General features: G+C 39.8%; 1 protein-coding gene across 1 annotated transcript in view; it reads left to right on the forward strand.

Moving 5' to 3' along the window:
• Window positions 1-1,090: 1,090 nt before the first annotated feature.
• Window positions 1,091-27,910, forward strand: part of C1H3orf70 (chromosome 1 C3orf70 homolog) — a 127,894-nt gene continuing 101,074 nt past the window's right edge. Inside the window, exon 1 of the mRNA XM_006071073.4 lies at window positions 1,091-1,553. Coding sequence (XP_006071135.1) covers window positions 1,358-1,553 — 196 coding nt within the window. The 5' untranslated portion in view covers window positions 1,091-1,357. The remainder of the gene's footprint in view (window positions 1,554-27,910) is intronic.

The following is a 27,910-nucleotide window of genomic DNA, read 5'->3' on the forward strand; positions in this document are numbered from 1 at the left end:
GCCCACAACTACATGTACCACACCCAACCAAATCCATCCATATATACCACACATGTACACTCAATATAGCAATCACAGGCACCACACTGCCATATACATACCACAGACACACACCCTGCATGACAACTGTGCCCACCACAACCCACATACACATGGTTACACAGAAACTCATCTACTGAATACCACATACAGAACATATACCCTACCATACAAAAACACCCCACTCACTCTCCACAGTGGTCATATGCATCCATGCCACATATGTGCATGTACACACATTTCACAGTCCACATTACAGTCACAGGCATCATACATACCACACACATACCATGCACACACTTAACACATCCAATTACACATACACACCACATCTAATCCACATAACAAATATACACACGAAACACATTCCACATACCAGTCCCATGCATCACAAATACATCTCTGTTACATACACAACCCCATGGCACCCAGCTTGATAACCTTCCCCGCTTAGCAAGGTGGGGCTGCAGCCTCCGGCTGAGAGGGGGCGGGTGGTGGTGTTAACACAGGCCATGCCCTGCAAGCTGGTGGCCTTGGCCCAGGATGTGTGCCCCAGGGGCCGCGCTGGGAGCGGGAGACAGCCCCGGGGGAGCGCACGTGTGTCCTGTGTGCACGTGTGCGTGCCTCCAGGGGCCGATACGCCCCGACACTCTGGGTGTGTGTGTGTGTGCGTGTACGAGGGCAAAGTGGGCCGCGCGTGGGGCAAGGCTGTGCGTGTGTGAAAACTCCGCTCCCACCTGCGCAGGGACTATAGGGCCCTGGGAGTCCGGGCGGGCGGGTCCTCAACGTGCACAGCCCTCCGCGGAGTGTAAACATGTGTTTCGGAGGGAGTGTGTGTGTGGGAACCGTGCGTGGAAGCTGGCGTGCGTGTGAAAACCGAGCCTCCGAGGCGGCTGTGTTTCTAACGGCCCTCCGTCCGTGGGGGCCAGCCTACGGAGGTTGAGTGAGTGTGCGGCGGCTACAGGGCCGCCGAGCGTGTGTGAGCAGCTGTGTGTGAGAAGGCGGGGCTGGCGGGGGCACTCGTGGCGTCTGCCGGGGCCAACGCGCGTGTGTGCGCGTGCGTGTGCACGTGGGGGCGCGGCGCGCGCCACGGCGGAGGGAGGGAAGGCGGCGGCAGGCCCAGCCCCCGGTCGCAGCGCCCGGGGCGGCTCCTCTGCGAGCCTAGGGACCGCTGCGCTCCCGCCGCCGCCAGCTCTGCTACCGCCACCTCCAAGGGCTGACCTGACTCCCGGCTCGCGCCGCGCCCGCCTCGGCTTCCTGCCGGCCCAAACGCCGCTCCTACCGAGCTCCGGATCTCGGCTCCGCTGAGGGAGAGGAAATGAGTGCGGCCGCGGCGCCGGCGCCCGAGCGCGGTTGGAAGAGCGAGAAAGTGGACGAGGCTCAGGCCCTGGCGCGGAGTTGCGCCGCCCGCAGACCCGACTTCCAGCCATGCGACGGGCTCTCCATCTGTGCCACGCACAGCCACGGCAAGTGCTTCAAGCTGCACTGGTGCTGTCACCTCGGATGGTGTCACTGTAAGTCGAGCCACGTCTCCTCGCCTTTCTCCGCGGTCCCGAGGGCTCCCGCGGGGCCGTCCGGGGTCGTAGTAGGGACTGTGCGGCCTTGGGGGGCGCCTGGCTGGGCCGGGGCTGCCCTGCCGCAGGCCGGGGCCACCGTGGGGTCCGGGCGGCGGGAACTGCCCTCGCGCCGGACCAGTCGGGCCGGCGCTGCCTTGGCAACGAGATGAAATCTGTGGGGAACCTCCTTTTTAGCCACTTCTACAAAAGGGGTCTCCCCGTCCCAGGGAAACTGGGGTGTATTCCGCCCCCCCGCCCCTGTTTTCTTTTTCAACCGAAAAGACCAGGCGCGTGTGGAGAAAGGGTAGACAGCCGTCAGAGTTGACGACAACTGGAGGGGAAGTCTTTTTTCAGGGCTGGTGGTTAAAAGGTGCACCTCTTAATTTTTTCACTTTTGTCTTAACTGGCTGCTATTTAGAAGAAAGAGAACCCTTGGATTTGGAATCGTAGCCCATTTCTTGTATCCAGATTGAGAAAGCGCTGAAGAGTGAGGGACTGCTTCCAAGAAGTTAATATTAAGAGTTTGGAAGGGTGAACTCCTTGAATACCCAGTTCCAGCATATAAAGCCAGTGTATTGTAGAGACTGTTTTAAAATTGCAAAAATAAAATGAAAGTAAGCTTCAGTGATCTTAAAGCAATTTGTAGAACTAAATGGTCTAGACCTTTTCTCTTATGTCTATCCTGCCTGTGATTTTTAAAATATTTAAGTGCCCATTTAATCAGAATTTCACTATTTTATTAGTTTATGGTATTTGGCCTGCTATATCTGACGAATTATTTCTTTTTAGAAATGTATTCTAAACTTAGTTTCCACATACCCTTATAATAGAGGGTTTGGAGTGTTTATTTAGGATGCAGATTCTCAAAGTGATCTTAAAATTATTTTTTCTTCGTTGGTTAGAAAAAATGGCTCCCAGCAAGAGATGCAGTACATAACAGATACTTGTTTCTGTTAATTGAACATAATAAAATCTGTTAAATTTATGACTTCAGAGATAGAGAATTCTTACATTTCCTTTACAAATGCAAGACATGTTGAATAGTATTGATTTTTTGCATTCTGTGTACTGTTGGGTCTGTTTTGTCCTATATCTCATTATTACTGTTGCTCTCAGCTCCATTCCTAATTGTATGGCATTGCTTCCGTGGGGAACAGGGTGAAGAGTTGAAAGTAACAACTGTGAGAAACCTGTGGTGCTAGAGTACACAAGTAGGGTGACTCCGGTGAGTCCATTTCCTGTGGAAGTATAGAAAGAGTCATAGTGTGAATTGTGAGGAACATTAAAGATGGTCCAGTTCAGTGCCTGTCTTATTTCGGCAGTCTCCCCTTTGAGTACAGCGTTACTGATGGTAACCTTGCAGTCTTCTCAGGCAGCCTCTTCCTTCATTAGACAGCTTTGACTCTTAAAAATGCTCTTCCTTATATGGAGCTAAAATCAGTTACATTGGAATTTCTTCCTACACCTCCTATTTCTACCTTATGAAATCATATATAACAATCTTAACCTTTTTTAGATCCTGTCTGTTTCAACTCTTCAGATATACACATGATGTAGACTGTTTTACCCTATCTCTAGTCACAGCATCTGGCCTGAAATAGGTTTGTAATTCACATTTGTTGAATGACTGAATGAAGGTAGCCATTGTTTTCCTCTCAAGCATTGTCTTGTCCTATTTATAAATCTCCATTCCTTTCTATGGGCTTCCCCGGTGGCTCAGTGGTAAAGAATCCTCCTGACAGTGCAGGAGACGCGGATTCGATCCCAGGGTCTGATCCCTGGGTCAGGAAAATCCCCTGGAGAAGGAAATGGCTGCCCACTCTCGTATTCTTGCCTGAGAAATCCCATGGACAGAGGAGCTTGGTGGGTTGCAGTCCATGGGGCAGCAAGAGTCGGACATGACTGAGGGACTAAACCACCACCATTCTTCTCTGCCTTTCCTTGAATGGTGTTCAGGCCCCTAAGCATCCTGGTTTTTCTGTTCTGAACATATGCCGATATGGTTGTGATTCTGTGAAGATCGGGAGCCCTAGGCTACGCCATATCCCTGCTGTGGTATGATCTGTCCAAACTTAAGCAGGACTGATGCCGCCTGTTTGATTCACTGCTACTGCAGCCAGCACCACACGAGCTTTTCTTCCACATCATATTGTCGTTGTCAGATTGAACTAAGCTTGCTGTGAACTAAGCCATTAAGCCTCTTTTTTGTTTGTCTGTGTGTTTTACATTTGTGGCATAAGTTAGAGCGCTTGCCTATCTCATAGTTATATATTTGGATATGGGTACTCACAGATCACTTAGATAGATCCCTTCCATATATTTTCCTCTTTCCTTATTGATCAAATTGTTAAACAGGAGAAGACCACAGATGAAAGTCCTGAACTGTCTTTCAGGTTCATGACAATTCATTAATGAGCACTCTGTTGTTACAATCGTTTTAACAGTTACCTCACTACCTAATTGGGCTTCCCAGGCGGTTGAGCTATAATCTGCCTGCCAGTGCAGGAGACCAAGAAATGTGAGTTCAATCTGTGGGGGGTCGGATCATTTGGTGTAGGAAATGGCAACTCACTCCAGTATTCTTGCCTGGAAAATTCCACGGACAGTGGAGTCTGGTGGGCTACCGTCCCTGTGGGGTTGCAAAGAGTTGGACATGGCTGAGCGACTGAGCACACACACACACACCTTATCATACCTTTATCCACCTTTTGTTTATCTTATCTATATTGGTTTAGTGAGATACTGATCAGATATTTTGTTGAAATTCTCCCAACATACTACTTTTATGTCTTTTTGATATATGATGTCTATCTGTAAACATACTTCTGTAAAAAAAAATAAAGGAAATTAGTTGAGTGTAATGCAGGTTGATTCCACAGATGCTTCACATTTTCTTTTTTAAGTGATTAGTAGCTACTTTTTAAATAATCTGAATTTAGAAAGGACTGACATTGAGTATACTGGACCATTCGCAGTTCTTTTTCTTTTTTAAATCAAGCCTGCATTTATTTGCTCTTTTCAGTCTTTGGCAGCCTTCTGGGATTCCATGCTTCCTCTGCTGCTGGTGGTTTGGTGATCACATCCAAGAATAGCTTCAGTTCATTTAGAGCAGCCAGCTGCCCTGTTCAGTCTCCTCACCTGTGTGAGGCATCAATTCTTTCTACCCTTTTTAAGCCTCAATATTATTTTTCTTTAAAAGAAGGAGAATTAACATATTTGAGAAGTTCTACTTCTTTTGGTATTCATGAACACAACATCAGTCCTAAATGAAATTCTTTTAATTTTGGTGAACATACATTGAGTACCTTCTCTTTATGAGACATTATTATGGAAACTAGGAATACAGATACGAATATAGCTGGATCATGTCCCATAAGCAGAGTGTAAGGGTGTGATTCATCCTATATTTATTTTTGCATTCCTTTAAAAGCACGAATGATATGAATGAAAAATGATCAACTTGTTCACCAAATTGGTAAAGATTAAACCAGGAAGACTACCTTGAGATGCTTGAGAGAGGAAATTCAGAACAAATAAAGGAAATTCAGTTTTATATGGTTGATGTTAAATTTGTGAAATTTATAACCTTATGAAGTAGAAAAGGCTGCAAGTACATACCTGTTCAGGAAAGACACAAACTGTGTATATGTTGACAGATGCAGTGCTTGATGTAAAGGAAATAGTATATTTGGGTAATCGATTTTGAGGACTATGTCTGTGATGAAAACTGGATATGTTCTATTGATGTCTCTGTCAGAGATAGATTATTGGGCTGATTGAATTCTGGCCCTGAATCTGAACCTTTATTTTTTTTTTAAGGAGTGGTATTGAGTTGATTTAACAAATGAAGGATTCCAAGAAGAGTTTTGAGAGAGGAAAAGACGTGGCTTGGCTAGGGAAGAGGGATGGTAAACAATAAATCATATGTAGATATTGTAAAGTAGCTTTTTTGTGACTGGAGTAGATAGAATGTTAGAAGAAATAAGAAATTTGATTGTTGAGGTGTTAGGGAGGGATGAACTGGACAGTGGGGAGGTTCCAGTTGCTAGAGACCTTGGCATTATAATGGTGAAATGAGTAGTGGGGGAATGAAATCCGCATGGGAGAATATTTTCATATTAGTGTAAAAAAATAGGTTGAAATTCATGCAACAATGTCTATTTAATGGAAATTAGAACAGATTAGATTTGGAGGGGGAGGAAGAATAAAGGATGGATTCTAGAATTTTGCCTTATGCAGCTTGGATGGATGGTGATGCTGTTCATTCACTAACATCCAAATACTGGAGAAGAACTAGGTTTGGATGATCATGGAATCATGAATCCACAAAGACCATGAATCCAATTTTGTATCTGTTGAGTTTATGTTGCCTTGTCATTGCACGGTGATGTCAGTAGGCATTTGAATATAGAGGATATAGAGCTTGGAGAAGCCTGCACTGGAGATAATATGGAAGTCTATAACTTCTTTATAGATTGCAGTTGTAGCCATGATGAAGCATGAGATTGCCAACGGAGAAGTTATAGTATGAGAAATGAAGAAACCCTTTAGGCTTTCCCTTTAGAACGCTTAACATTTAGAGGCTGGTTACAGGAGGATTAGCTGGCAATTGAGTCTAGGAAGAGATGGCCAAAGAAGAAAAAGTCTGGAAAGCATGGTATTACAGAGGCCAAGGGAAAGGAGTGCTTTAAGAAAGAATATGAAGATGAAATTTGTTTTCAGCAGGTTATTTCTTAGATATTGGTGAAACTAGAAATAGTGATTTTTTTTTTTATTACTGAAGAAGAGGCTGAAAGGTTTAGTTTTGCAAGAATAACTTAAGGAGTATACTTAATTATAGCATAGCTATTTGCGATCATGAATTCTTCAAGGTAGAAAGGGAATAAAATACCAGGATAAGAGAATTAGGACACAAAGATAGTAGTTAATATTTACTGAGTGATTAGTTTGTGCCAGAGTAAGCTGATTATGCTAAGCATTCAATAACCAATGATGTTATTATGTCCATTCTATAGTGGAGGAGAAATGCTTAAAGAAGTCAAGTAACTTGCCCGTGGGCATGTAGCTAGTAAGGAGTAGAACCTGGATTTGAAGTCTTGTCTGTCTGATTCTTGGGCCTGGAGTCTTAACCACTGCAGGCACTCTAGAGCAATTTAAAGTTAATGAGCAAAATCAACAGTTTTTTGGCTTTGTTAAAACCAGTGATGGGGAAAGTTTTTAAGAAATAGGTGGCAAATTGTATCAATTGCCATAGTGAAGTACAGAAGAATGGAAAGTGTAAAGAGATCCCTGAATATGGTGAGGGGTGAAATCCAAGTTAAGAACTATCAAAGAGAAAGTGATGAGAGGGTGTTGGGGGTGAGGTGGGGATTGATAGGTAGAGATGGGGTCATGTGTGTGATGTGATGTCTGTACCACCAGCAGAACTCAGCTTTTATTGGCTTAATAAAATCACACAATAGGTGAGCTCAGTTTTCTGCAGAAGACATCTTAAAAGATGTCTATTTCAGGTTGAAAGCAGGAAGAGTGGGACTTGATGTAGTCTAATAGATGATATTAACATATCTAAAGAAAGACTGTTAAAGCAGAAGGTGGATGGGCAGCATCGAATTACAGAAAAATGGGAGTAGGAGAGGCAGAATTTGGAAATGTTTTTTCCCAGGACTCTTCAGAGAAGGTGGCACAGCCTAGAGGCTTAAATGTCTGGTCCTGTGACTGGACTATCTCAGCAAGTGTTTGGTTATAATTTGGCCTCCTATTTTTATATGTCCTATAGGGAAAGAAAGCTGATTAGAGGATTTAACTGTCAGGACCTTGGGGCAAGTATAGGTCTGTCCACTAGCTAGTGTATTAGCATTATGGTTTTTGCATTACTCTGTTTGTTCTATTTTCCTGCTTCTACTCAACCTCCCAAATCAAGTTCTGATTTCCCCCGGGGTAATGCCAGCTGGTTTTCCCAAAGGGCAGCTCAGGCATATCAGTAACAGAAGCTACAGAAAATATATTTGAGATGTCTGACAGTGAAAACTGGCAAAAAAGGGAGTGGTAGTTTGATTAGATGGAGGAGTCAGCTGAAGGTTTTTTCTTCTAATGAGGCCTCTTTCTATGTCTGGTAATTAAAGGAAGAGGATTCAGGTGTTAGCCAGTGCAGAGGTGAAGTCAGTTTCTGAGTTTTCTCTTTTATCCAGAGATAGAGAAAGCTCATAGGTGTTTTTCCATCTAAGTGGTGTTTCGATAATAGATGGCAGCACACTTGTTGTTTATATGCAGGCACAATTGTAACTTTATGCGTGTGTTAGCTCATTTGCACTTCACGACGGCCTTGGGAAGTAGCTATTGTCATTATCCTCATTTTTTAGGTGGACACTTGCTGGAGGTCCCACGAAGTAGCTCTGGCCACATGTGGTCAGTGTATTAGAATCTCACAGACCAGCTGGTACCCAAGCTCTGGGTTTCTTGGTTCTGCTCAAGGTACAATAAGGAGGATTTCAGCTATTTCAGATTCTCTTTGGAACAAGGAGGATTTAAAAAAATAAGTAAAAATAAGAATGGTTTCTCATTTTAAGAGAAGGGCAATTATATGCAATATGAACTTTATGGAGTGGTTGCAAACTGTACAACTAGGCTTTTAAAAAGCATTTAATGGAGTTTGGGATCCACATGTGCATGCTGCTATATTTTAAATGGATAACCAACAGGGACCTACTGTATAGCACAGGGAACTCTGCTGAATGTTATGTGGCAGCCTGAATGGGAAGGGGGTTTGGGGGAGAATGGATACATGTGTATACATATGGCTGAGTCCTTTGCTGTTCACCTGAAACCATCACAACATTGTTAATTGGCTATACTCCAATACAAAAGGAAAAGTTAAATAAAAGATATTTAATGATGTATTTGTATAATATGAAGTTTCAGTCATGTCGTATCTTCAGATGATCCCTGACTAGTGCAAGCCTCTTTTGGTGAGCTTTGCATGTGTACCGTTAATTATTACTGGTTTCCAAGACTGATGAACTTTAAAAGGTTTGAACCAAACAGCTTTTGAGGACCTTTTTATGACTATTCCCTGCATTATAACACCCTGTTTAAGTTTATCCTCTCATGTTGTGGAACCTCATTAATTCACAAGAAAGAATGTCTTCAGAGAAGTTAAGTGTTATTAATTCCAGATAAACACAGGGACATATGTTTAACTTAAACTAACAGTTATCTAGAAGAAGATATGCTTTCTTGAAAAATAAAGTGCTTTATATATAAAATGTGAGGACAGAGTATGGTCGTAGAAAGAGTGAGGGCTTTGGAGTCAGACACACTTGAATTCAGTCCTGGTTCTTCCATTCATTGGCAGGATAGCTTCGGATAGGTTACTCAACCTTTCTCAGCTTCAGTGTTCTCTTCTGAAAAATAGGAATAAAAATCCTACTTCACAGGGTTATTGTGAAGATTAAGTGACATAAGCAGAGTACTTAGTGCAGGTGTTCAGCATCAGCCCCTCCTCAAAACAAGCGATAGAAATATTAGTATAGTCGTCCCAGGGACAGGCTCTGCAGTTGGGCTTTGTGTCTGAATCCTGGCTCTGCCCACTGGCGAGTTACATGGTTTGGGGGAAGTTACTTAACTTCCTTCTTTCAGTTTCATCATTTTTAATACGGGGATAATAACATAGTTATATTATCATAGTGGTGATACCTCAAAAACCCAAACTCCAACTGATTCTCCTTGAACAAATGTCCTGGTTAATCTGGGATTCACTTTGTAACCATACTCATTTGTTCAGTTACACACTTCAACACAGATGGTAAAAACATACATTTTGAATAGTATAACCTTTAGAAATCAAGTTTTTCAGTTGTCCTCATTGTGGGAAGGTCTATTTCATAATAGCTACTTTGTGATAATTGTCTACTTTTTACCTTGGAATTTTATTTTGTGCTCTTCCACTCCCCTGCTCTATCCTATTTTCCACCCTTGTTAAGCAATGGATAGTTCTGATTAATTAGATACACCAGTTAATAAGTATTATTATTATAGCAAACAGATTATATCAAACATGATATAGAAGTATTGTATCAAACATGGGTTAATATGTTTCAAAGGATCAGAATATTATAAAGCTGTTAAAGTGAAGCTGCACATACTAACTTTAATGATTGCTATCCTGTAACAATACTTGGGTATCATTTGGAATATTGATTTTGTGTAGAAAAATGGCAAAGTGCTAATTATATGCAACATGAAGGTTTTTGGACTGGTTGCAAAGTGTATAAAACTATGCTTTTTAGGAGGAGTCCTGGCTGCTAGAATGATGGACAAAGTAGAATTAATTGTTTTTGCAAGTTACTTTACTAAAATTCACAGAATTTTTGTTTTGTGTTTCTTTTCTTCTTATTGTTGGTTTGTTCTTCAATATTCTGATATTTAGCAGTATTCTGTAAGCACACTACCAAAAACATGCAATGTCTGAAGTGGTCAGCAGCTACAATAAATCTCTCCAGCTGTATCTGCACAATGCCCTGAAAAAGTCCATTCAGGACAAATTTTTTAACCTCCCTAGTGCTTATTTGCCCATTTAAAACTAGATTCTTGGTGTGATATAGAATGTTATTTCTTCCTCTGTATCTCATTTAAACAGACCTTTAGTGAAATGAAAACACTAAAAGAGTTTTGTAGTAATTTGGCATTTTGTGTAATAATTGTGGTGTTTTGTGTCTGTTAGACTCATTTGTTTTTTTCTTTCTGTCTGCACACACACACATATACACATACATGTGCTTTTTTTCATTTAAAAGTAAGTTGCTGACGTGACATTTCACCTAAATATTTCAGCATACCTCTCATTTTGCTATGAAACCACAATACTAATCACACCTAAGATAGTAACATGAATTCAGCAACACCATCTAATACACAGTTTCCTTAATTGTCAAAAAATTAATTTTATAGCTGACTTTTCAATTCAAGAGCCAATCAAGATTCATATATCACACGGATATTTTAATGGCATAGACTGTGGCGATGGTTTCCAGTATATCAGAATATTTATCCATTTCTTCTATTTTCAGCTACCCATAAGATAGTTTAGGAATTATTATATTGGTTTCACTACCAATGACAAATTGATGACTTAAAGTTCAAGATAGAATATATCTTGGGAAGGATGTATGTAGTCAGAACACTCTGTTCAAAAGTTTCTTGAGTTAATTTTTTTCTGTGTGGTCATGTTATCAGTTGGGTTCACTTATTTCTGACTTGAATCAATTTCAGGTATACTTTTTTCATCTTTTTTAAATTAAACTTTTAATTTTGAGATAATTTGTAGGTTCACATACAGTTGTGGGAAATAATACAGAGATCCCACATATTCTGTATCCAGTTTCCCAGTGATAGTATTTCACAGAACTGTAGTATGATATCACAACCAGGAAATTGTCATTGATACATATAGGTTCAGGAACAGTTTCAGCATTGCAAGCATACCTCATGTTGCCTCTTTGTAGCCATATTCACTTTCACTTCTGCACCAGCCCTAATTAATCCCTGCCAATTACTAATCTGTTCTCTATTTAATTTTGTCACTTCCGGGATGTCATATAAATAGATCATATGTTATGTAACCTTTGGGGACTGGCTTTTTTCACTCAGCATAATAACTCTGGTGATTCATTCTGTTTGTTGGGTATATCGATAGCTCGTTCCTTTTTATGGCTAAGTAGTGTTCCATGCTGTACATGTACCACAGTTTGTTTACCTGTTCACCCACTGAAGGACACCTGGGTTATTTCTGGTTTTTAGTTATTATAAATAAGCCTGCTGTAAACCTTTGTGTATGGTTTACTGTGTGAACAAAAGCCTTCATTTTTCTGGAATAAATGCCCAGAAGCACAAATGCTTGGTTATGTGGAGGTTGCACATTTAGTTTTTTAAGTAACTGCTAAACTGTTTTCCATGGTTACCGTACCATTTTACATTCCTGCCAGCAATGTATGAGTGATCCAGTTTCTTTACCACATTTCCTGTCAGTGTTTGGTGGTGCTGCTATTTTTATTTTAGTGATCTGGTAGATGTGTACTGATCACTCTTTTTGATTTTAATTTGCATTTACCTGATGGTTAACATTGATGTGCTTATTCACCATTTGTATATCCTCTTTGGTGAAGTGTCTTTAATTTTTAAGACTTTTTTAAAAGCAGTTTTAGGTTTACAGCAAAATCAAGAGGCAGGTATGGAGCTTTCCCGTGTATTTTGCCCCCACATGTGCATAGCCTTGTCTATTATTATTTATCAGAATTGTACATTTTTTTTAACCCAGGATGAACCTATACTGACACATCATAGTTATCTAAAGTGCACAGTTTACCTTAGGCTTCACTCCAGGTGTTGCACATTCTATGAATATGGACAATAATGACATACATGCATCATGTATAATATCATTCAGAGTGTTTTCACTGCTCTAAAAATACCCTCCCCTTGGAAACCACTGATTTTTCTCATTGTCTCCATTGTTTTATTTTCTCCAGAATGTCATATAGTTGGAATCATACAGTATATAGTCTTTTCAGACTGGCTTCTTTCGCTTATTAATGTGCATTTCTTCATGTCTTTTCATGGCTTGGTAGCTCATTTCTTTTTAGTGCTGAATAATATTCCATCACCTGGATGTACCACAGTTTGTTTTTTTTTTAATTATTTTTTTACAAAAGTAAATTGAGGTATAACTGACATTTGTTTCAGGGGTACAGCATAGTGATTCAATATTTGTGTATACAGTGAAATGATCATCACAGTAAGTCAAGTTAACATCCATCACCATACATAGTTACAGATTTTTTTCCTATGCTGAGAACTTTTAATATAAGATGTACTCTGGTAGCAACTTGAAAATATACAGTAGAGTATTATTAACTATTATTATAGTTACAATAACTGAAACAACTATTCCCAATTATCAGGTGGTGCTAATGGTAAAGAACCCACCTGCCAATGCAGGAGACATAGAAGACATGGGTTTGATCTCTGGGTTGGGAAGATCCCCTGGATGAGGGCATGGCAACCCACGCCAGTATTCTTGTCTGGAGAATTCTGTGAACACAGGAGCCTGGTGGGCTATGGTCTGTAGGGTTGCAGAGTTGGATATGACTGAAACAACTTAGCACTCATGCATCCCTGCTGCTGCTAAGTTGCTTCAGTCGTGTCCGACTGTGTGACCCCAGAGACGGCAGCCCACCAGGCTCCCCCATCCCTGGGATTCTCCAGGCAAGAACACTGGAGTGGGGTGCCACTGCCTTCTCCCATGGGTTGTCATTTCCTTCTCCAATGCAAGAAAGTGAAAAGTGAAAGTGAAGTCGCTCAGTCGTGTCTGACTCTTAGCGACCCCATAGACTGCAGCCCACCAGGCTTCTCCATCCATGGGATTTTCCAGGCAAGAGAACTGGAGTGGGGTGCCACTGCCTTCTCCCATGCATCCCTAATGATAGTTTATTTTATAACTGAAATTTGGCCATTTTGACCATCTTCACTCATTTTGCCCCATTCTCTCACCGCCATGCTTCTGGCAACCACCAGTCTGTTTCCTCTACCTGTGAGTTTTCAGGTTTTTATAATTATTTTTTTTAATCCATGTGTAAGTGAGAATATATGGTATTTGTCTTCTTCTGTTTGACTTATATCACTTACCGTAATGCCCTCAAGGTCCATCCATGTTGTCACAAATGGTAAGCTTTCATTCTTTTCTATGACTGAATGATATTCTGCACATATAGCACATTTTCTTTATCAATTCATGTGGTGGTGGATACTTAGATTATTTCAGTGTCTTGGCAATTGTAAATAATGCTGCAGTGAACAGGCGGGTGCGTATATCTTTCCAAATCAACACTTTCATTTTCTTCAAATGCACACCCAGAGGTGGAATTGCTGGATCATATGTAGTTCTGTGTTTAATTTTTTGAGAGACCTTCATACTGTCTTCCATAGTAGCTGCACCAGTTTGCATCCCCACCAACAGCACCCAGTGGTTCCCTTTTCTCCATAGCCTCACCAACGCTTATTTCTTGTTATTTCTTGGGTGTTTTTTAATAACAGCTGTTCTAGCAGGTGTGAGGTGATACCTCATTTTTGTTCTGATTTGCATTTCCCTGATGATTAGTGATGTTGAGCTCCTTTTCATGTGTTGACCATCTGTATGTTTTCTTTGGAAAAAGATCTATTCAGATTGTTTGCCCATTTTTAAACCAGATTATTTTGGGTATTGAATTTAGTGAGTTCATTATATATTTTGGATATTAACTCATAATGAGTTATATGATTTGTAGGTATTTTCTCCTATTGGGGAGGTTACTTTTTCATTTTGTTAATGGTTCCTTTTCTTCTGCATAAGCTTTTTAGTTTGATGTGTTCCCACCTTCTTACTTTTGCTTTTGACATCAAATCTCAAAGAATCATCACCAAGAATGAAGTCTAGTTTGAAGCCGAGAAGCATGGTACCGCCAGTTTTGTTCTTCTTTCTCAAGATTGTTTTTGCTGTCTGGGGTCTTGTACACTACGGTTTCTTCATTCATCTACTTAAGGACATCTCGGCTGCCTCTAATTTTTGGCAGTTACGAAGAAAGCTGCCATAAACATCTGTGTGCAGGTTTTCGTGTGAATGGAAGTTTTCAACTCCTTTGTGTAAATAAATACCAAGAAGTGTGATTGCTGGATTGTATGGTAAGAGTCTGTCTTCCAGAGGGACTGTATTATTTTCATTTCCACTGGAAATGTTTGAGCGTTGCTGTTGCTCCACACCCTGTCCAGCTTTGCTGGTGTCAGTGTTCCAGATTTGGGCCGTTCCATGTGTGTGTTTTTCAAATGTTTTCTTCCAGTCTGTGACTTGTTTTCTAATTCTCTTTATATTTTCTTTCACAGAGCAGAAGTTTTTAATTTTAAATAAATCAAGGTTATTAGTTATTTCTTTCATGGATCGTGTCTTTGGTGTTATATTTAAAAAGGCATCACCATACCCAAGGTCACCTAGGTTTTTTCCTTTGTTATCTTTTAGGAGTTTTATAGTTCTGCATTTTACATTTAGGCCTGTGATTCATTTTGGGTTAATGTGTGTGAAGAGTAAAAAGTCTACATCTAGATTTGTTTGCTTTTGCATGTTTATATCCAGTTGTTCCAATACTATTTGCTGAAGAGACTTCTTCTTTAATTGGTTTTTTTTTTTTTGGCTGTTGAGTTTTGAGAATTTTTAGTATATTCTGTGCACTGGTCTTTTGTCAGAGCAGTAGTTCACATTTTCTCGTAGTTCTGTAGCTTGTCTTTTCATCCTCTTACAGAGTCCTTTGTGGATCAAACTTTAAGAATTTTGATGAAGTCAGGTTTATGAAATTTTCCTTTTATAGATGATGCTTTTGGTGCTTTTTAGAACTCTCTGCTTAACCTGAGATCCTAAAGATTTTTTCCTATATTTTTTCTTAAAGGTGTTACAGGTTTTAGTTTTACATTTAAGTCTGTGATCCATTTTGAGTTTTTGTATAAGGTGTCCATTTTAGATCAAGGTTTTGTGGATTCTTTTTGTTTTTGTTTGCCTATGGATGTCCAGATTGCTGCAGTGGTACTCGTGGAAAAGGCAGCCTTTCCTTTATTGAACTGCTTTTGCACCTTTGTCAAAAAGCATGTTGTGTAGTCTGTTTCTCTGTTCAGTTCCACTGATCTCTGTGTCTGTTCCTCTGCTGATACCACACAGTGTTGATACTATAGTGACAGAACGTGTCTTTAAACCTGGTAGTCTGGTTCTTCCTACTTTGCTTTTTGTTTTTTTTTCAGAATTGTTTTAGCTATTCTAGTTCCTTTACCTTTCCATATGAATTGTAGAATAACATTTTTTGTATCTGTTGGGTTGGCTAAGACGTTGGTTCGGGTTTTTCCATACAGTGTTACAAAAAAAAGAAAAACTGAATGAACTTTTTGGCCACCCAATACATAACTCTTGCTAGGATTTTGATAAGAATTGTGATAAACCTGTAAGTCACCTTTGCTGCTGCTGCTAAGTCGCTGCGTGTCCGACTCTGTGTGACCCCAGAGATGGCAGCCCACCAGGCTCCCCCGTCCCTGGGATTCTCCAGGCAAGAACACTGGAGTGGGTTGCCATTGCCTTCTCCAGTGCATGAAAGTGAAAAGTGAAAGTGAAGTCGCTCAGTCGTGTCCGACTCTCAGCGACCCCATGGACTGCAGCCTACCAGGCTCCTCCGCCCATGGGATTTTCCAGGCAAGAGTACTGGAGTGGGTTGCCACTGCCTTCTCCGAAGTCACCTTTGGGAGAGTTAAAAAATGTTGACTCTTCGTTCCGTGAACATGGTAGGTCCCTCCATTTATTTAAATCTTTGATTTATTTCATCAACATTGTATAATTTTTAGCATATAAGTCCTGTATATATTTTGTTTGAATCATACATAAGTATTTACAACCTACCTGCAGTTGAGAGACCTGGGTTCGATCCCTGGATTGGGAAGATCTCCTGGAGAAGAGATGACTAACCACTCCAGTATTCTTGCCTGGCAGAGGAGCCTGGCAGGCTACAGTCCATGGGGTTGCAAAGAGTTGGACACGACTGATGACTTTCACTCACTCACATTTACAATTTTAAAAATTACAAATGTATTGAGTTTTTAACCTTGGTGTTTATTGCCAAATTTTATTGCTTATATATGTTTATTGCTAGGATATAGAAATGTAAGTGATTTTCATTTTTCATTCAGTTTATTTTGTGTTCTGTGGCCTAGTTGAACTCACTTATTAGTTCCAAGAGTTAAAAAAAATTTTTTTGGGGGGATTTTTATTTAGACAGTCATTTCATATGCAGGTGGCGACAGTTTTATTTATGCTTTTTGCCTCCAATTCATAGGGCTTTTCCCTTTCCCCCTTTCTGCTTTGTTGTACTGGCTAGAACTTCTGGAGCTATATTGAATAAGAACAGATATCTGTGCCTTGTTCTTTTCTCCTTAGGAGGGAAGCATTAGATTTTTCATCTTTAAGTACAATGTTAGTGTTAGATTTTTTGTGGTGTCTTTTTATTGAGAAAATCCTTTTCTATTCCTGTTTTATCAAAGTTGTTATTATGAATAAGTATCAAATTTTGTTAGATATGTCAGTTTTGCACCCCTGGAATAAGCATCACTTGGTTATGGTGTGTAATTCTTTTGATATATTGCTGAATTCTGTTTGTTGATAATTTGTGAAGGATCTTTATGTCTATATTTATGAGGAGTGTTAGTCTATAGTTTTCTTTTTTAGACTGTCTTTGTGTGGCTTTGATATCAGGGCAATAGTAAACTAGTTTTATACAATGAATTGGGAATTTTTTATTCCTATCCTATTTTCTGAAAGAACTTGTTTAGAATTGATGCTCATTTTTCTTAAACATTTGGTGGAATTCTCTAGTGAAGTCATGTGGGTCTGGAGATTTTTTAAATTACTATTTCAATACTGTATAGCACAGGAAACTATATTTAGTGTCTTGTAATAAATTATAATTGAAAAGAATCTGAAAAATATTATTTATATACATATATATATGGATCTTTTTGCTGTAACCAGAAACTAACACATTATAAATCAACTGTACCTCAATAAAAAGCCTAAAAAATTAAATTAATAATTTAGTTTCCTTATTAAACAATATTCAAATAATTGCCAATGTATGAGTTGTGGTAGTTTGTAATTTTTGAGGAATTGATCCATTTCATTGTAAGTTGTCAAATTTGTGTGTGTAGAGTTTGTAGTTAGGGAATACTACAAACTCTACATTATATTTTGATCAAATTATATTTTGATGTCTGAATGGTTTTTAGTAATATCCTCTGCTTCATTCCTGGTACTGGTAGTTTGTGTCTTTTTTTAAATTTTGTTTATCAGTCTTGCTGCGTATGTGCTTAGTTGCTCAGTTGTGTCTTTGCAACCCCATGGTCTGTAACCCGCCAGGCTTCTCTGTCCATGGCATTTTCCAGGCAGGAATACTGGAGTGGGTTGCCATGCCCTCCTCCAGGGGATCCTCCCGACCCAGGGGTTGAACTCAGGTTTCCTGCGCTGTAGGCGGATTCTTTCCTGTCTTGAGCCACCAGGGTACCCATCAGTCTTGCTAGAGGTCTGTTAATTTTATTGACCTGTTTGCAGAACTGGCTCTTTGTTTCATTTATTTTCTCTATTATTTTTCTGTGTTCATTGTCATTGGTTTCTTCTCTCATCTTTATTATGTCTTTCCTTCTCTTCTGCTTGCTTTGAGTTTTTTTTGTGCTGCCCACTTTTTAAGAATCTTAAATGTGGGAATTTTGATGACTGATTTGAGGCTTTTCCTCTTTTCTGATGTATGCAGTTATTGATATAAAAATCCATCTCATCATTGCTTTAGGTGTGCACCACAATTTTGATATGTTTTATTTTAGCTTTAATTAAGCTCATGTTTTGATTTCTCTTGATATATCTTTCTGATTCATGGATTATTTAGAAGTATTGTTTAGTTTCCAAGTGTTTGGAGGTTTTCTTGATATAATTTTGTTACTTGGTTTTTCATTTTAATCACTGAACACATTTTGTGTGATTTTAATTCTTTTAAACTTAAAACCGGGAGAAATATCAATAACCTCAATATGCAGATGATACCACTCTAATGGCGAAAAGTAAAGAGGAATTTAAGAGCCCCTTGATGAAGGTGAAAGAGGAGAGTGAAAAGCTGGCTTAAAATTCAACATTAAAAAAATTAAGATAATGACATTCAGTCCCATCACTTCATGGCAAATAGATGGGGATAAAATGGAAACAGTGACAGACTATTTTTTTGGGCTCCAAAATCACTGCAGATGGTGACTGCAGCCATGAAATTAAAAAATGCTTGCTTCTTGGAAGAAAAGCTATGACAAACCTAGACAGCATATTAAAAAGCAGAGACATCACTTTGCCGAAAAAGGTCCTTATAGTCAAAGCTATGGTTTTTCCAGTAGTCATGTACAAATGGGAGAATTGGACCATAAAGAAGGCTGAATGTCAAAGAATTGATGCTTTTGAACTGTGCTGTAAGAGACTCTTGAGAGTCCCTTGGGCAGCAAGGAGATCAAACCAGTCAATCCTAAAGGAAATCAACCCTGAATATTTGCTGGAAGGACTGATGCTGAAGCTGAGGCGCAGATACTCTGGCCACCTGATGCAAAGAGCCGACTCATTGGAAAAGACCCTGATGCTGGGAAAAACTGAGGACAGGAGGAAAAGAAGGCCCCAGAGGATGAGATGGTTGGATGGCATCACTGAATCAATGGACTTGAGTTTGAGCAAACTCTAGGAGATAGTGAAGGACAGGGAAGCCTGGCTTGCTGCAGTTCATGGGGTTTGCAAAGAGTTGGACACTGCTTAGCAAGTAAACAACAACTGGTCCAAGTATCATTGACACTTAAAAAGTATGGGTATTCTGTTAGGTGATGTGTTCTATAAATGTCTGTTAGATTCTACTGGTTGCTTGTGGTGTTTAGTACATCCTTGTTTTCTTATATTTTCTGTCATTTGTTGAAAAGAATTGTTGATGTCATATACACTCAGTTACGGATTTGTCTTTTACTCCTTTCAGGGCTTTCAGTTTTTGCTTCATATATATTTGCAGATCTGTTGTTTGGTGTACACACATTTAGAATGGCTCTGTCTTATTAGATGACCCTTTTATCACCATCTAATATCTCTGTATCTCTGGTAACTTTCTTTGCTTCGAAGATTACTTTATGTGATATTTATAGAGGCATACCTGCTTTCCTTTGATTAATATTTTCTTGACATATCTTTCCCTTCCTTTTATTTCTAGGCTGCCTATATTGCTAAATGTGAAGTGAGGTTCTTTATTTTTTAAATTTTGGTTAATTTATTTTTGGCTGCACTAGGTCATCAGTATCAATGTCCTCATTGTGAGATATGACACTTGGTGGTTGATCATTGTATTGTATCAGTTTTTTTATTGTGTAACAAATTACCCTACAACTGAGCAACTGAAAACAACAGTAAATATTTGTTATGCATTGCATTTTCTATGGGGCAGGAATCTAGAGAGGATTAGTGGGCAGTTTTGGTTTAGGGTCTTTTGTGAGGTTGCAGTCAAGATGTCAGGTAGGATTGCAGATATGTGAACACTTGGGCTAGAGGATCTGCCTCCATGAGTCACTCAGAGGACTAGAAAGTTCATGCTGGTCGTTGGCAGGGAGACCACGGTTTCTTTATTCATGGCCCTCTCCTCAGGACGGTGAGTCCTTACTGTTATGCTGTGAGTGTCCTTACAGCAGGACAGCTGAGTTCCCCAAGAGCAATCAATACAAGAGAAAGGGAGGCAGAAAGCTCAATGTACGTATAATTAAGATTCAGAGGTCATAACACTGTCAGCCTGTCAAATATTTTATTGGGTACAGAGGCCAGGTGTGATTTAATATGGGAGGAGACTGCAAGGCTACAAGTACTAGGAGCCAGGAATCCTTGGGTGCCATCTTGGAGGCTGGCTACCATATGTACCATCTTTAAAACATGGAAAAATTAAGTGAAGGAAGGACAGGCTAAGTGAAGGAAGGACAGGCATAGTAGAAAAGTATAAATATGGGATTGACATGAAGCAAGTAAGCTGATAATCTTTGTGTATAATGTTGTGATCTGTTGCAAAAAAGACTTAGCATCTTAGTTTTATGAAAAATAAGCCTATAGATAGACCTTAGTAATATTCTAGGATATTGTTTTTAGGGTTTTTGAATTTTACACATTGACTTTATTATTATTAGTGACTTAATTAGGGGATCAGTAAACAAAGGTACACATGAATGGAAAGGTGCAAAGTTTGAACCAATGTATATCTGAGGTGTGTGTGAATAAATGATTTGGTTAAACCCTGTAACTCTGAGGTCAGAGACCTAGTTAATGCCTGTACAACAGAAGTTAATGCTCAGGCTTTTGTTCTCAGGCTATTAATATTCATAGGTCTGGATGGTATTACTATAAGTGAATTAATGAATGAGTAAGTATATATAGAAGACAAGGAAAGCCATATGTGGTCCAGTTATGAGTGTTTAATATATTTTTGCTATTAATACATTTCTAAAGTGTTCAATTCCAATGTAAATCTATTTGGATAAATATCATACAGAGATAAATACCTGGAAATCAATGTTCTGCATTATTTGAGAAGTGCTGACTGCTTATTAAAAATAAGAAGATATGATCTAATTGGTTATGTCTGGGAGTAATGATGGAGAAGGCAATGGCAACCCACTCCAGTACTCTTGCCTGGAAAATCCCATGGACGGAGGAGCCTGGTAGGCTGCAGTCCAGGGGGTCACGAAGAGTCGGACATGACTGAGCGACTTCACTTTCACTTTTCACTTTCATGCATTGGAGAAGGAAATGGCAACCCACTCCAGTGTTCTTGCCTGGAGAATCCCAGGGACGGGGGAGCCTGGTGGGCTGCCCTCTATGGGGTCGCACAGAGTCAGACACGACTGAAGCGACTTAGCAGCAGCAGCAGCAGGTCTTCATTGCTGACCGTGGGCTTTTCTCTAGTTGTGATATGCAGAGGCTACTCTCTGTGGTGCATGGGCTTTTCATTGTGGTGGGTTTTCTAGAGTCTGCAGAGCACAGACTCTAGAGCAAGATTCAGTAGTTGCAGCATGTGGGCTCAGTAGCTGTGACTTGAGGACTCTAGAGTGTGGACTCTGTAGTTGTTATGTGTGGGCTTATTTGCCTCACAGCATGTGGAATCTTTCTGGAGCATGCATCCAACCCATGTTGCCTACTTTGGCAGGTGAGTTCTTAACCACTGGACCGCCAGGGAAGTACTGAAGTGAATTTCTTTTACACAACATAAGTTGTTTTTTAAAGCCACTTTGTCTTTAATTAGACTGTTTATATTTAATGTAATTATTGATAAATTAGGGATTAAGTTTGGCATTATTTTTTTGTTTTCTGTCTTTTTTCTTTGTTTCTTTTTGTTTGTTTCTGCTCTTTCTTTTCTCTATCTTCCTGTGAGTTATTTGGGCATTTTGTAGACTTCCATTATATCTGTAATATGTTTTAGTATTCTCTATGTTTAATTTTTAGGTATACATAGACAGCTTATCATGATCTGTTAGTATCCTTTGACCATTTTGAGTGAAGTATAGAAACCTTCAGTTCAGTTCAGTCACTCAGTCGTGTCTGACTGTTTGCAACCCCATGGACTGCAGCACGCCAGGCCTACCTGTTCATCACCAACTCCTGGAGTTTACTCAAACTCATGTTGATTGAGTCGGAGATGTCATCCAACCATCTCATCCTCTGTCATCCCCTTCTCCTGCCTTTAGTCCTTCCCAGCATCTTTTCCAGTGAGTCAGTTCTTTATATCAGGTGGCCAGAGTATTGGAGCTTCAGCTTCAGCATCAGTCCTTCCAGTGAATATTCAGGACTGATTTCCTTTAGGATTGAGTGGTTTGATCTCCTTGCAGTCCAAGTGACTCTCAAGAGTCTTCTCCAACACCACAGTTCAAAAGCATCAATTCTTCAGTGCTCAGCTTTTTTTGTAGTCCAACTCTCACATCCATACATGACTACTGGAAAAACCGTAGCTTTGACTAGACAGACTTTTGTTGCAAAGTAATGTCTCTGCTTTCTAATATGCTGCCTAGGTTGGTCATAACATTTCTTCCAAGGAGCAAGCATCCTTTAATTTCATGGCTGCAGTCACCATCTGCAGTGATTTTGGAGCCCCCATAAATAAAAATAAATAAAAATAGAAATCTTACTTTCCTTTGTATCCCTCGTTCTCTACCCATTTATAGTATAACCATCTTAAGTATTTCTTCCACATGTTTAGAACCATATCAGACAGGATTATAATTTCTGTTTTAACTGTCAAATATAACTGAGAAAACTCAGGAGCAAAAGAAATATATTTATCTACTTTTTTTTTCTTATTGTGTTTTCTCTGATTTTCAGAAGTTCCTTCTTTTATTGTTGCCTTTTTGTTTAGAAAGAAGGAAATGGCAACCCACTCCAGTACTCTTGCCTGGGAAATCCCATGGACAGAGGAGCCTGGTAGGCTACATACAGTCCATGAAGTCGCAAAGAGTCGGACATGACTGAGTGACTAAACTTTCACTTAAACTTTCACTTTAGCCATTCTTTCACAGCAGGTCTGCTGGTGACAATTCTCTTAGCTTTCCTTCATTTCAGAATGTCTTGATTTTTCCTTTATTCCCAAAGGATGTGTTTACTGGGTATATAATTCTTAACTGAGCGACTGAACTGAATTCTTGATTGATGTTCTTTTAGCACTTGAAAAAAAGTTGTTCTGCTTCCTTCTGATGATAAATGATAAATGGCTTCTGATGATAAATCCAGTGTTGTTTAAATTATTTTTCCCTTCTAGGTAAGGAGTTGTTTTTCTCTGGCTCCCTTTAAGACTTTTTTTCTGTTCATTTGGTTATCTGAAGTTTGAATATGATGGGCTGACCTGATTTCTTTGGATTTGTCTTATTTGAGGTTTGCTCAGTCCTTTAATCTTGTAGGTTATGTTTCCAGTCAAATTCAGGAAGTTTTCAGCCATTATTTCTTCTGCTTTTACAGCCTTATCTGTTTTGTCTTATTCTTTTGGGACATCAATAAAATGAATGTTAGATTTTTTTTTTTTATTATTATAATCCTGTAGTGCCTGAAGTTCTGTTCATTCTTTTTGGGAATATTTTCTTTCTGTTAAAATTGGGTGATTTCTATTATTCTTTCTTTGAGCTCATTGAAACTTTCCTCTTCCATTCTCCTGTTGATGCCTATTCACAGGGATTTTTATTTTGGTTATTGTATTTTTCAGTTCTCATATTGTTTGGTTGTTTATTCTTCTCTCTCTTTGAGATGATTTCTGAGACTTTCTATATTTTTCTTTGTTTCAAGCATTTTGTAATGACTCACTGAAGCACTGAAAAGTCATGCTGTTTTAAATTCCTTGTCAGATAATTCTAATATCGCTGTCATCTTGGTGTTGGCATTTGCTATCATTTCTCATTGGTTTGAGTTCTTGTTTTCTTGCTATGACTACTGATTTTCAGTTGAAACCTGGACATTCTTGTTGTTATAAGATTCTGGATCTCAAACCTATTTTTTTACTGACTTTCTTGGTACTACTCTAGCAGAGTAAGGAAAGTGCTGCCTCTTTAATTGACACCGAATGGAATGGCTGATTTCTGTTACTGCTGGGTGGGAGTTGGGGCTCTCCATGTGGCCTCTACTGACACAATGGTAGATATGACTTCATCTTGTCTTTCCACTCTGTTTCTGAGTTTACCTGTTCAGAGTGTTGAGATATCTCATTAGAATCTTTCAAGTATAGAAGTCTAGGTTCTTCAAGCTTTCCTGGCCTTTGCTGTCATGAATCAGGGTACAGTTCAGTTCAGTCACTCAGTTGTGTCTGACTCTTTGTGACCCCATGGACTGCAGCATGCCAGGCCTCCCTGTCCATCACCAACTCCCAGAGTTTACCCAAACTCATCTCCATTGAGTTGGTCCAACCATCTCATCCTCTGTTGTCCCCTTCTCCTCCTGCTGTCAATCCTTCCCAGCATCAGGGTCTTTTCCAGTGAGTCAGTTCTTTGCATGAAGTGGCCAAAGTATTGGAGTTTCAACTTAAACATCAGTTCTTCCAGTGAACACTCAGGACTTAATCTCTCTTAGGATGGACTGGTTGGATCTGACTGCAGTCCAAGGAACTCTCAAGAGTCTTCTCCAACACCACAGTTTAAAAGCATCAATTCTTCGATGGTCAGCTTTCTTTATAGTCCAACTCTCACATCCATACATGACTACTGGAAAAACCATAGCCCTGACTAGATGGACCTTTGTTGGCAAAGTAATGTCTCTGCTTTTTAATATGCTGTCTAGGTTGGTCATAACCTTCCTTCCAAGGAGTAAGCGTCTTTTAATTTCATGGCTGCAGTCACCATCTTCAGTAATTTTGGAGCCCCCCAAAATGCCACGATCTTAGTTTTCTGAATGTTGAGCTTTAAGCCAACTTTTTCACTCTCCTCTTTCACTTTCATCAAGAGGCTCTTTAGTTCTTCACTTTCTGCCATAAGGGTGGTGTCATCTGCATATCTGAGGTTATTGATATTTCTCCCGGCAATCTTGATTCTAGCTTGTGCTTCATCTAGCCCAGCATTTCTCATGATGTACTCTGCATATAAGTTAAATAAGCAGAGTGAAAATATACAGCCTTGATGTACTCCTTTTCCTATTTGGAACCAGTCTGTTGTTCCATGTCCAGTTATAACTTTTGCCTCCTGACCTGCATACAGGTTTCTCAAGAGGCAGGTCCAGGTGGTCTAGTATTCCCATCTCTTTCAGAATTTTCCACAGTTTGCTGTGAATCGGGGTACAGTACACAGTATTTTCTCTGATATTTGCCTGGAGTAGAGTGATTACTGTCTAAAAGTTTTACATCATGCTGGGTTATTTCTTTCCTTGTCCTTTGGTAAGAGAGAACAGGTTTTTGTTGAGACATCACCCGAAGAAAAAGAAATGCAAAAAGGCAAAATGGTTGTCTGAGAAGGCCTTACAAATAGCTGAGAAAAGAGAAGTTAAAGGCAAAGGAGAAAAGGAAAGGTACACCCATTTGAATGCAGAGTTCCAAAGAATAGCATGGAGAGATAAGAAAGCCTTCTTCAGTGATCAATGCAAAGAAATAGAGGAAAACAATATAATGGGAGAGACTAGAGATCGCTTCAAGAAAATTAGAGATACCAAGGGAACATTTCATGCAGAGATGGGCACAATAAAGGACAGAAATGGTATGGACCTCACAGAAGCAGAAGATATTATGAAGAGGTGGCAAGAATACACAGAAGAACTGTACAAAAAAGATCTTCATGACCCAGATTCCACAATGGTGTGATCACTCACCTAGAGCCAGACCTTCTGGAGCATGAAGTTAAGTGGGCCTTAGGAAGCATCCCTACAAACAAAGCTAGTGGATGTGATGGAATTCCAGTTGAGCTATTTCCAATCCTAAAAGATGATGCTGTTAAAGGGCTGCACTCAATATGCTAGCAAATTTGGAAAACTCAACAGGGGCCACAGGACTGAAAAAGGTCACTTATCATTCCAATCCCAAACAAAGGCAATGCCAAAGAATGTTCAAACTGCCGCACAGTTGCACTTATCTCATGAGAAACACTGGGCTGGATGAAGCACAAGCTGGAATCAAGATTGCTGGGAGAAATATCAATAACCTCAGATAGGCAGATGACACCACCCTTATAGCAGAAAGCAAAGAAGAACTAAAGAGCCTCTTGATGAAAGTGAAAGAGGAGAGTGAAAAAGTTGGCTTAAAACACAACATTCAGAAAACTGAGATCATGGCATCTGGTCCCATCACTTCATGGCAGATACAAAGGAAACAGTGGAAACAGTGAGAGGCTTTCTTGGACTGCAGAATCACTGAAGATGGTTACTGTAACCATGAAATTAAAAGATGCTGCTCCCTGGAAGGAAAATTATGACCAACCTAGACAGCATATTAAGAAGCAGAGGCATTACTTTGCTGACAAAGGTCCATCTAGTCAAAGCTATGGTTTTTCCAGTAGTCATGTATGGATGTCAGAGTTGGACCTTAAAGAAAGCTGAGCGCCAAAGAATTGATGCTTTTGAACTGTGGTGTTGGAGAAGACTCTTGAGAGTCCCTTGGACTGCAAGGAGATCCAACCAGTTAATATCCAACCAGCATATTAAAAAGCAGAGGCATTACTTTCCCAACAGAGGTCTATCTAGTCAAAGCTATGGTCTTCCTTTTTGCCTCAGCTGATAGAGAATCCGCCTGCAATGAGGGAGACCTGGGTTCAGTTCCTGGGTTGGGAAGATCCCCTGGAGAAGGGAAAGGCTACCCACTCCAGTATTCTGGCCTGGAGAATTACATTTAATTTTTCTAGTAGTCGTGTATGGATGTGAAAGTTGGACCATACAAAAAGCTGAGTGCAGAATAATTGATGGTTTCAAACTGTGGTGTTGGAGAAGACTCTTGAGTGTCTTAGACTGCAAGATCAAACCACTCAATCCTAAAGGTGATCAGTTCTGAATATTCATTGGGAGGACTGATGCTGAAGCTGACACCCCAGTACTGTGGCCATTGATGTGAAGAAGTGACTCATTGGAAAAGACCCTGATGCTGGGAAAGACTGAAGGTGGGAGGGGAAGGGGACGGCAGAGTATGATGGTTGGAGAGCAGCACCAACTCGATGGACATGAGTTTGAGCAAACTGTGGGATTTGGTGATGAACATGGACACCTGGCGTGCTGCAGTCCATGGGGTTGCAAAGAGTCAGACATGACCGAGTGGCTGAACTGAACTGAACTTAGCTCCAAACCTGGAATATAAACCCCCGCAAAAATCCCCAGTAACTCACCACCAAGTTGTTGCTTGATTCCTAAGATACTGGTTGGTTAGCTTTCCTTTCTCCCCAATTCAGTCATTTTCTGTTTTATTCAGTATATATAATGTGTAGGGTTTTTAGTTGTAGTTAGTGAGAAAGCATAGGAAAAAGCATCTACTCCGTAGTGTCTACTCTATATTCCTGGAAGTATTAGTCTCTGTCTTTTTTTATTTGATTTTAACTTTTGACTATATCAAAAGTCAAAGCTACATATAAAAGAATGCTGAGAAAGAGTCTCATTTATAATTCTGTATCTTCCACTCCATTCCAGTGCACCTCTTTTAAATATTTATTTTTATTAATTTTCTCTGTTATTCTATCTGTGTTTGTGTTTGCAAAATAACTGCATTCTGTGTTAGGTTCACACATGTATATTTATGGGTGTTTATATACTCATATACGTTTTTATTTTTACCTTTTTTGTGAACTAAATCTAGTCATACTTTATTGCTTATTGCATTGTGTTGTTGTTTGACAGTATATCCTAAAAATCATTCCCTACTCATTCATGGAGGTCCTTCTTATATCTTTTTGCCAGCATAGTACTCTTTTGTATTTATATGTGCAGTAGGTTTTTAACCATTTTTTTTTGCTTGACATTTTGTTTCTCATATTTTATTACAAATAATGTAACAGTGAATAACTGGTGCATGTATTGTTATGTATTTGTAGAAGTGTGCCTTTAGAATAAAATGCTAGAGGGGGGGTTGCTAGATCAAGAATAAATGCATATATAGTTTTGTTAGTGCCAAATTCTGCTTCACAAGAGTTGTTGCTCTGCTGCTGCTGCTGCTGCAGCAGCTGCTAAGTCGCTTCAGTTGTGTCCAACTCTGTGCAACCCCATAGAAGGCAGCCCACCAGGCTCTCCC

This window comes from Bubalus bubalis, chromosome 1 (assembly GCF_019923935.1).
Source record: "Bubalus bubalis isolate 160015118507 breed Murrah chromosome 1, NDDB_SH_1, whole genome shotgun sequence".
Taxonomy (NCBI): domain Eukaryota; kingdom Metazoa; phylum Chordata; class Mammalia; order Artiodactyla; family Bovidae; genus Bubalus; species Bubalus bubalis.